The following is a 10,737-nucleotide window of genomic DNA, read 5'->3' on the forward strand; positions in this document are numbered from 1 at the left end:
AGTGTGACCGGCAGCTCAGTATTAGATCCAACACTTCTTCCCAGGCGGTGGACAGGCCGACGCCGCCGCCAGCCGGAACGTATCCAGGTCGACCCCCGTCGAGTATGTTACTGACGTTTCACAAGCGGAGGTGTTGGGGATATCAATATCCCCCAAAAAACGCTGTATTTTTATGTGTGCCAGCGAACTTCCGGCATCTTCAAGGTCAAACTATGAAAAATCAATGGCCTATTGATATTCCAAGAAATTCAAATCCGACCACTTACTTACACGATACCATCTTTTTATTGACTTGGGTTCGGAAGCTCGGGGCATCGCCTGTTGATCGCGTGTTTTTGGATCATTAAAGTTTGTGTCTGTTTTTCGTCTTCTTACTATCCACCGTGCTAGGAGTCTGGATCAAGCAACATAGCTGGGAATAGAGTATTGCCACGATCCGCATATCATATTGTTTTGCTCGCAGCGTGATCGAACCGTAACAAAATCGTCCTTGATCTCCTATCCCATCTGTCGTAGTGTTTATTGTATGCAGCAAATCCGGGTACGGTCACGTCAGAGGATCAAGCAGGAATTATAAGCTGTCCCTGATACCTTGCACAACTAGTCAGTCATGTTGATTGTCGGCTTACCACTCCAAATGAATCATTTTGAAGTCTAACCATATCGACCGGTGTTTGTGAGGGTGAAAACGAAGAAAGACCTCGGAGCCATACCGCTGCTTGCTTGTCGATCCTGGTCTGCCTTGCAAAGATAAACGGCAGCCGCTTCATGGCTTCCCCGAGCCCCTTGTAGATATGTTGGCAACCCCCACCTGGATGTTTTGTACACTGTGTGGTCCTCACGCACTACCAACTCCGGGTTTACAGTTTCACTTGGCACATATTTCCAGAGGGTTTAAGTAACTGATTATCCCCAAAGGACTGAAAGAGCATACAACCGAATAATGCCTTCTACAATGGACGTCTGAAGACCTGTCTGACCACACGCTGACCAGTGCACAATGCGTCATTAGTTTCACTGAAGTGCAGAAGGACTACGTATTAGAGAGCCTCGCAATAACTGGCAGGAAAAATCGTTCAGTTTTAGCACCCTTCCGGTACTTAGCTACCACGACACCCGAAGGAAGCACGAGGGCTAAGATACTGCCAGGTCGCCCAAGCCTAAACAGGGGGAGTCGAAAGGCAGAAAGCGGATTCAAAACCACGGACTTTCCTGCCGGTAAATTAGCGCCCTAACGACATGAACCATTTCGCTCAACGGACAGCGCCGCTGCGATCCCATCCGGTATCAATGAAAGCACAGTGCATCGGCCGTCCCAGGAAAAACATACACACAAGATTTTTCACTTTTCTTCACAGTGGGCCAGTGACGCCGCACTCAGCCGGGCATTCCACGGATTGGCCACTACCATTGACAGCAGCGTCACCCCGAATAACCGTTCTGCTAGACTCAAATAACTCACGTTCATGATATCTGAGAAGCTCTTTGGGTCTGTTCAAAAATTTTCGTATCCTTCCACTCAATGTTTAAAAATCTAGGACATATATGCGAATATGCTGGAGCCTAAGCTTGGGCACCTTGGAGGCATATCAGCACTCGTGCTCCCTCTGAGTTTCACGCACCTATGAACCGCAGCGATGCCACAGCCGAATTATTATTGTTACTTATTTTACGTACGTAAAACCCTAAGTCCAAAGTCATGTCGGTGCATCCGCCAGCACTTTGTACCTTTTCACTCAGCTTTGCTCAATAGTCTTTTCTCCCCTTGGATTGTGGATACGTATAAGTAATCTGCACTCCAAAATAGGATGGAGCAATAGTAAATTTCTTAGGAGACCTAACCGAAGGATCTTTTAAGCGTATAAAGCATTCCTTGACTCCGTATCAGTGGTTATTGTCTTTTTTGAAGATATTTTTGTCCAGCTTTTGACTAGAGGCATCACAACGCAAGAATGTCTGCATAATACACATCATGGGGTTTCGAAATTCCTCTACGACAACGTCAGACATTGCTGCCGACCATACCTTCAGATATTCCGCATACAGTATACAATCGAGGCTTACCGGCCCCGGGAAGCCAATCACAAAAATACTGAAGCGTGGCAACAAACACTAAGCACTCGTGGCCGAAAAGTGTCGAGAGAGCACCATTAACAAGAGCACAAACATTTCGACCAATCGGAAAGTCGCGAAGTCACGGATTCAAGGATTGATTCACAGGATGGAGACTTTGCCCAAGTTTCCCGGGTCTGTTTTGTTTTTGTCGTTCAGTGGCTGTCGTTCACCTGAAGGACAAGCGAAAAAGGGCATAGCACTGCTCTTTATTTTATCAACGCGGGGCAGTATGCTTGCCAGCGCGAGGACTAGCATAAATAAGCATCTAATATTGCCTTACACTGAGGTTGAGAGGAAACGGGGACAACCGTCGGAGGAAGATTATCCCACGCAGCTACTACCCAAAACGAGAAAAAATTGTCTAGTGAATGTGTGCGCTCTGAGTTTGAAAATATTCTTACCATGTCAATGGTGAAAAACCTATTGGCCAGGCTTTGTTCAAACAGGACATAAGCAGGAAATAGGTCCACTCGGAGGCGACGATATTCCAGGGAAAGAAGTCAGGCAACACGAGACGCTTGTTTTGTCTCCCGTACAAGTAACAAGCATTAATACGCTGTGCAAAACTGGTCGGTAAATTTCCACGGGTCCGGCGTCTGTCGTGCGTCTTGAGTAGAAAATTCGGTTGGCGTATTCCAGGAGCAGCCTGACGCAGGCCCCATAGAGTATTTTGAAGTCCATCCGAGTAATACGGGAGAAAGTGCACCGAAACATTAGTAAAATGGCGAACGCCTTTTGAGCCGATCTCTCATGGTGCAGGGCGAAGGACGAGTTTGAGGAGACCCAGATGCCCAAATCCTCTTTGGCGTCTATCCTCATGAAGTTTTCTGGTCCTTTCTCACCATGCACAAAAAAGACATTCGCTGAGATCCCTCCGAATGGCATATGGAGGTACTTTTCGTCATTCAGAGAAAGGTGACAATCCTACAACCACCGCTCTGCAGCGTCCACATCCATTTGAAAGGTACTTTTATTGGAACTACAGGATTTCAATACCTACGTAAAAATTAAACGCGGACTTGCAGCAATATCTGGAAGGTCGCTGACACACATCAGAAACAGCAGTGGCCCCAAAACGGAGCCCTGAGTAACTCCAACGGAGACCGGCGCTGGAGAAGAATAGGTCGAGCTTATATTAATCGTAATGTTCTGTCCTATATGTCTCCAGTTATAGGTTCGGGATTTTTGGCTCATTGGCAGATAACAAAAAAGTTCGGAAGAGATCAGTCACTGTGTTTCAATGGAGCGTTAAGCAACACCTGATTGACGAAATGTCTTTCTTCCGTGATGACCAAATCAGGGATGAATATTAGATGGCCTGCGAGGTGCCTAGTGGTTGCGGCGACATGTTGGGTCCAAGCGCTCTGCTGAACGACTTCTGTTAGCGTCGCTGCAAGCTGCCCATACCCGATGCGTTTGAGCTTCACCATGGAGGCGTTGAGATCACCTAACAGCAAGAAATATGCAAACTGGTACCCCGAGGAGAGCTGGTGAATTGCTTTTGTGAGAAATTGGCCATCTTGGAAAAGGCCTCCGAAGTGCGATTGTTGATTTTTACTCGGTGTTCCCGGCCAATTTTGTTCAACTCTGAGGTGGCTTAGCAACCCAGAAGTTCGGTTTGCAACCAAGGGCTTTTGAGGATGCAGTTTTCTCACTCAGCCGAAAATTTCGGTAGCTGCCGTCAATGTTCTGCTTGTGGATTATCCACCAGTATATTCAAAAGGATGATTCTGTACCATGAATTCTATGACCCGTGTGTGGAGCTTACTGCTTGCTTGTGTTCTTCTGAGTGAAGAGAAACGTAGCCAATTCCACAAGTGTTGCTTTTTCTGTTCTCGTAAGTTCCACCACTTTCCAGGCATCAAGGTCTTTGGAAGTTACTGAGTCTGACACTTGTGTATTAGCTGCGATCCGGGGTCATGGTCGGTTAAATTAGTGTACATTTGAGATCCAAGAGTCCACAAGTGCCATTATGTTGATCAAAAGTTTGTGTTCGATTGATCTGTCGCTGGTTCGGGCAGTGTTTTCGGCTCTTCCTCCTAGACTGGCACGAATGAGCCTTCGTGCTTCTGGACCCTTCGGGATGGTGACTACTGGATATACGCCTGATTTTTAAAAAGGTCTATCCAGTTTACACAGTCCGTCACATGATTATAAGCGTTGCGAACGGACAACGTGGCCGAGTGACGCGTAAAACCAGAACCCCTGGGAAGGTAAAACGAAGTCGAAGCCGGGTTTCCTTAGGTAATATTAACGCAAGACAAATTCACAAATATACAAACCGCGACATTGGATGCTCGCCACAACAAATGGTCTACTTGGACTACAAAAGTGCGAACCAAGTGAGCAAACAGGGTCCCCTGTGAAAGTCCCACGTGCATACGGTCGGCCACAGTTGGGTGGATGACATCAGGGATAAACGAGCGAATGGTAAGGACGAATGAATGCTAGCTGATACAAACGCACGGAAAACAAAAGTGTCTCGGGGATTACGAATTGGGACAGAAGCAACGTGGTGGATTTCACACGTCAAACTAATAGACGATACACTAAGTATGGCATCTGGAGAGGACAGGGTAAAAGGAAGCACGAAGTTGAGTTTGGTTTCACCTCCGCGTAACCACTCAGCTTGAAAAGACTCGTATTCTGCTCTTCTAAGCTGACAACAATGGGTGGTTATTCAGCTTAGTCGCTCTGGGAAATGGACCTTCGCCGCATGACTCCCTCGTGTGCCTGCTTACTTATGAGCCCGTGGTGGTTTTGATTGTAGCATCAGCAGGCCGGGTTGCATCCCCGGCTGCCAAGGATCTAGGGTTGAAAAGAGCTAGGCGTAAGCTAAGAGAAGGGCCAGTTTTCTGTCGAGTGCCCTGATTAAGAGCAATCGTGTGCACCATTTTTTCGAGTTGGAAATGAGGGCTTGATCTCACTGCCGGCTGGGACCCTCTTATAACAAGAATGAATAGTACACCCTGCAGGGAAGTTAGCTGGCGCAATGACGGCTGGGGAGGCTGGACAGTCAGTTTACCTAGTTATACTACAAACCCGTAAAATATAGGCGTACAAGCTGTGGAATTGCATTCCATATTTTATATGCGGCGGACATCCGTTTCGCTCACGTGTGTTATGGTTTGTCGACGGTTTTAGTGGAGAACATCCTCCCTTAAAGTGACTCATGTTTGCTAAAACGCGACTACTCAACGGCACGAAAGTGCGTGTATGGGACATACTTGTGTATAAAAATAACATGACACGCGTTAACTCATTTGGTAGATAGGTAAGACAATGAAAGAATTCAGCAACGATTCGCACGGGCGAAAGATGGAACCAGTTTTGAACGTTTTGCGGCCGTCGACCATGACGGATCGCACGACTATGCTGATGGATTATCGGGGCCAAATTATAACGCCACATGAAAAAACCACCTAATCAGCTAGGCCTCCGAAAAATTCCGAATAGACACCATTGACCTCGCGAAGGAAACTGGACGCCTGCTACTTATGTGGTATGCGTTTGTTCCACCAAGGACAATTCCTCTCTAGTTCCTCTACTGACCAAGCCCACGTTCAATGTGCCTGATTCGATGAATCTGAACAGAAACGTACTGTTCATATGCATGAGACATCGCCGCGGAAACAAGCCATCCGCGTTATCCTTGAGCGACAGGAACGGAGAACCCACGAGTGACCCAACAGTTGTACTTTAGGTTTACACCATGCACCTATATATTCAGCCCCAGCGTCCTCGTCACATGCACTCCTGTCAAGGCGTAACAACGAGCAGTCTCTAATTGACTTGATCTTCATGGTGGAAGACGTTCTTCAACTCCTACACAAGACGAACCCATTTTGCGAGTTGGGGCCCGATGAGGTCTATCCAAGAATCCTGAAGGAAACGGCGTCCACACCAGCAAGTCGTTTATACCTGGTGTTTCTTTACTCGCTTGACGAAAGCCAACCTTCCTCTGCTTGGAAGGAAGCGATTGTCACGCCAATCCACAGAACTGGCTACAGGCCTATAAGCCTTGCTAGCGTGCCGTGCAAGGTGATCGAGCGCATTCTGAAGTGAGCTATTCTAGATCATCTTACTTCCAACAGCTTGATGTCTCCCGCTCAACGCGGATTTCTCCCAAACCGTTCTTGCGTGATAAACATGCTCGTGTTTATGGACAGCTTAACCCAATCCAAGGACGAGAGACTCATATCGGATGCCATATTTTTCTACCTCTCAAAAGCATTTGAAACGGTCCCACACGTCCTGCTACTTCACAAACTCGAGTCTTACGGGATTCAAGGGAAAATCCTACACTGGGTCAAGGCGATCCTATCAGACGGATCATTCCGACTGAGAATAGGCGTGCCCAACTTTTCTCCAGGGCCGGCCTCCATTGGAGTTTCTCAAGGCTCCGTTTTGGGGCCATTGTTTTTTCTGATTTGCATCAGCGACCCTCCTTTTTACGTGGGTATTGAAATCCTGGAGTTCCAGTGCAAGTGCCCCCCAAATGGAGAGCATCTCGCGGTGCTTGACCTCTTTCCCCTGGACTATCGTCGCCTCCGAGGGGACCTAATTCCTGCTTATGCCCTGTTTGAACAAAACCTGGCCAACAGGTGTTTCGCCGTTGACCGAGCAAACACACAGTGAGGACATGGTAAGAAAATTTTCAAGCTCAGAGCATACACATTTACTAGACAATTTTTTCTCGTTTTGGGTAGTAGCTGCGTGGAAAAATCTTCCTCCGACGGTTGTCCCCGTTTCCTCTCAACCTCAGTGTAAGACAGTATTAGATGCTTATTTATGCTAGTCCTCGCGCTGGCAAGCATACTGCCCCGCGTTGATAAAATAAAGAGCAGTGCTATGCCTTTTTCGCTTGTCCTTCAGGTGAACGACAGCAGCTGAATGACAAGAACAAAAACCGACCCGGGAAGCTTGGGTGAATGCATCGATGCTTTGGACCGGTACGCATGCCGGTAAGTGAGGGGCTAACGGTGTCTCAGATTTCCTGGAGTTCCTGCATATTTCAGGCGAGTTCTTGTTCTGGTGTTACGCAACCGGTTTAGTGGAACTTCCGTTAAAGGAATCACTTGAAGGGCTACGCTGAATAATTCTTGGCAACCTTTTTGTCCCAGATGAAAATTTAGCCTAACTGCTTGACAACGCCTAGCCAGTTGGCTGTGGCCGACCAACCGACGGAATTCACCGTGGGCGTAATAAATTACAGTATTACGATGCCCCAGTAATTCCCCGTCCGAAAATTTTCACGACATGAAGTGTCCCGCTTTCCGATTCGACTTACGACGAATGAAGTGAAAACCTGTAATTAAAGCGACTTTTTAATCAAAGACCCTCTAAAGCTGCACAGCCTCTTTTCATGAAAATAAGCCAAACAGCTGTTTGTCACTGGTTCCGTGTGCTCGGCGGCATTCAATATTTCCGGAACGTTTGTTAGCCGCATGATCGCGCCAGACGATGTGCCACCCACAAGTTGGGAATATACATTATCATTATTATTACTCTTTCCTTATTCCACGTTCCCGCTGGACAGAACGTCAAAGTGAACGACCGCACCTCCATGGTCCTACAGTACATAAACACTTCAAATACCAACCAGTATTCACTCATCCCTTACCAAAGACCACTTCTTCAATATCCTCACAAATGCGCGTTTCATTCCGTGGTCCAGTTGTTAGCTTAAAAATCCTGGAAACGCGGACCCATCCACCCAAAAGCTATAGCCGGCCCACTATAAGTTAAACAAATATTGAGCTTTATTCCCTTCCCCCGTAAAACTTATGATTAGCACCCTTTAGAGTGCTACCGTGCTCAAACACTCTAATTCACGCTCAACTACTTTGAAGAATGCCACAAAAACCGACACCACAGGGTGAGTCAGCTGGAGTGGGCGGGGCCTATGGATGTCCACCCGGGGTGGTATTGAAACCAATATGAAAGCCATCGCTTGTGCATTTTTCAGCATTCTTCACAGTTACAATCAATGGGGCTTACGTCAACTAGTTGATTATTTGGACCATATCACTCATCTGCAGTCAGTCCTTCACTGCAAGGGTCCTTGGAGCAAGGCTTGAAAAGTGCGTTTTCGGCAAGTTAAGACTAGAGTGTCCCGCTTATGAAGCCAAAATGCGATTAATCGGCTTATTCGGTTGATTTGGCTTGTCTTTGGCTCTTACGGTGTCAATTAGCGTATAGCTTGTGCCACTGAGCCAAAGCACGATGCGGAGCAGTCGGCCTTACTACTCGATTTCAGCTTATATTCACGAGCATTCGTGACCGCGTGGTTAGTTGCACTTACCTGAGGTTGGCCAAGTGGTTTTCACTTTTGTTTACTTATCAGCGTAATTTTGAAATACCTGCAAAGCTGCAGACCACCCGGGTTTAATAACACGCACCGTCTCATGCCAACTTTGGTTGGCAAAATTAACTCCAAATGTCATTACTACGGGCTTGGATCGCTGCTTATGAATTAAACGGTGGTATGGTAACTACTGCAGTTTTTGAGATAGACGTAAAACTTCTGTGAACGTTTGTTTCATTGAAGAACACTGAACAATCGATAACTGCAAAATGCATCTTATTACAAAGTTAGCCTAACTAGGAATCTTGCAGAGATTTGGACCGGGATTGTTCTCGGATTATTGTGGTACGGTGAAATCTACCCGTGAAATCACTGGTAGAATAATGGACCACTGCTCTATCTTGTCTAAGGTGGATGTGGTGCTGACAATTTCAATAATGCGCCAGAATCAGGGTAAAATTCTGCGTGTAGCCGGTTGCATTTGTGGGTATTCGAAACAACTGGAGGCCAGAAGCGAATGTGGGGCAACTGAAGGCATATTTCGCCATAGAGTCTGGCTCAAAACTTGCTTTCCCGAATAAAAACACTGAAAAACTTGATAGAATTGTCAGGTTCTTCAACCCGCGTGAGACAGTGGTAGTCGAATCATAATACTAAGGTCTGATGAACGGACGCCTGAACTATCCTTTTTTAAGCCTTGCGGAGTAGCTTTGATGGAATGTTTAATTATTGGTCCTGGCGTAACATGTTTCTGCTACAATACTACAAACTATCGACTGCTGAAATTCGCGAAAATCAGTTCTGAACACGTCTTTATTGAATCCATAATCAAAAGGGCATTGAGTATTAAAGCAAACAAATGCTGATTGAATGAGGCCGCGTACATAATAGATGGAAGGAACAGATGGCTGACTATCACTATATAATGATGTTTGAAGATATATATTCTATGAGACTCATTTTTTTCTCCAGGCTGCTCCTCTTCTCATTACAAGGGTTCTCGTAGCCACCTTTTCCAACAAAAAACACATAAACACTACTATCTTCATTTTAATAAATCAGTTCTGAATACCACTTACGACGTGTGGTAATTAGAGTAGGTGCAACGGCATTCTGAAATTTTGGATGGCTTCTGGAAGCGAGACTAAAACCAGCATCTAGCAGATTGGAGCATGATTGGTTGCTCAACCGATGCTTTGACCAGTTAGAGCTCAACACTTGGGTGAACTGGAAAATGACGCGCTTATATCGATCACCCATAAGTCAGACTGTTGAGACATTCCGGCGTTCAATGTCGGACGCTGACGCAGTTCTGGCCTAGAACTATTAATTGCAGTTCGTCTCGAGAGGACTTTCTGTTATGTCTTGGTAGACGATCGTGCAACTCTGCATCGGTGCCTTGGCTTCCGGCTCCGCCCACTATGGTATATCAAAAGACACGGTAGCTTTACACAGCCCTTTATGGAGACAGGAAAATCAGTACAACTGTATTTATAAGGTAGTCACAGTGTGTTCCACAAGGTCGTTCCAGAATCTCCGTGAGGGAGCGAGAAGCGTCCAGTCAAGGATGCTTGACCCGGATTGGCTGGCATTCTGACCGATCAGGGCATTCCTTCGTTTGGCCCGTGTCCTGCAGGTGACACATCCGTCCAAATGATGTGCTGTACGGTTATTGGGGACGCCCGGCCCCCGAAAACCTCCTCCTTGAGAAGGCCGTTCAACGGACTGCTGCTTTGAACTCCATTGTGACGACTCATGGAGGTTCTGTCGCATGTTGCTCCGTCCTTGGGGCTGCCAGAAGGCTGATCTTGGAGCCGGTACCCTCCACTTGGGAGGAGTGCCACGGCTGCCCGGTTTCCCATCAGACGTGGTCCCTTAACCGAACCGCAGTCTGTTGCCTGTAGTTGGATGGTAGCTACCCTTTCGCCACATACATGATTGTATAGGTCACCGCCACTCGCCGGATCGCGAGATTTATTTTTTTCCTCCACTCGCAAATCACGCTACACTCGTGACTAACTTGACTACACAGCTCACAGTCAAGCCCTTCATCCCAAGACCTCGTTTTTTCCCTAATAGTACAAACCACGATACACATCCGATATCGACCGTCTACCGTCCGATACGGCAGCAAAAAGCCATGTGCTGACACCCAAACACACGCAAACGTCCTACAAATAGGATGCCAGCACAGCAACACGACACAACTCAACAGGGCTTCGCACGTCGCCCAGCTCGGAGCAGAGCCGCTCAGGATTTTTACGGCGTTTCACTCACGGATATCCAGGACTACGTGTGGCTGTTACAACAGCGAA

At 47.0% G+C, this 10,737-nt stretch overlaps 1 protein-coding gene across 1 annotated transcript in view; it reads left to right on the forward strand.

The window, feature by feature from the left end:
• The window catches only part of T265_10727 (hypothetical protein), a gene marked incomplete at both ends in the record, with an annotated part of 8,650 nt that extends 7,193 nt beyond the window's left edge, over positions 1 to 1,457 (forward strand). The window contains 2 exons of the mRNA XM_009177187.1: positions 45 to 102; positions 1,359 to 1,457. Coding sequence (XP_009175451.1) covers positions 45 to 102; positions 1,359 to 1,457 — 157 coding nt within the window. The remainder of the gene's footprint in view (positions 1 to 44; positions 103 to 1,358) is intronic.
• Between the last annotated feature and the right edge of the window lie 9,280 nt (positions 1,458 to 10,737).

The sequence above is a fragment of the Opisthorchis viverrini genome (genome assembly GCF_000715545.1).
Source record: "Opisthorchis viverrini unplaced genomic scaffold opera_v5_399, whole genome shotgun sequence".
Lineage (NCBI taxonomy): Eukaryota > Metazoa > Platyhelminthes > Trematoda > Opisthorchiida > Opisthorchiidae > Opisthorchis > Opisthorchis viverrini.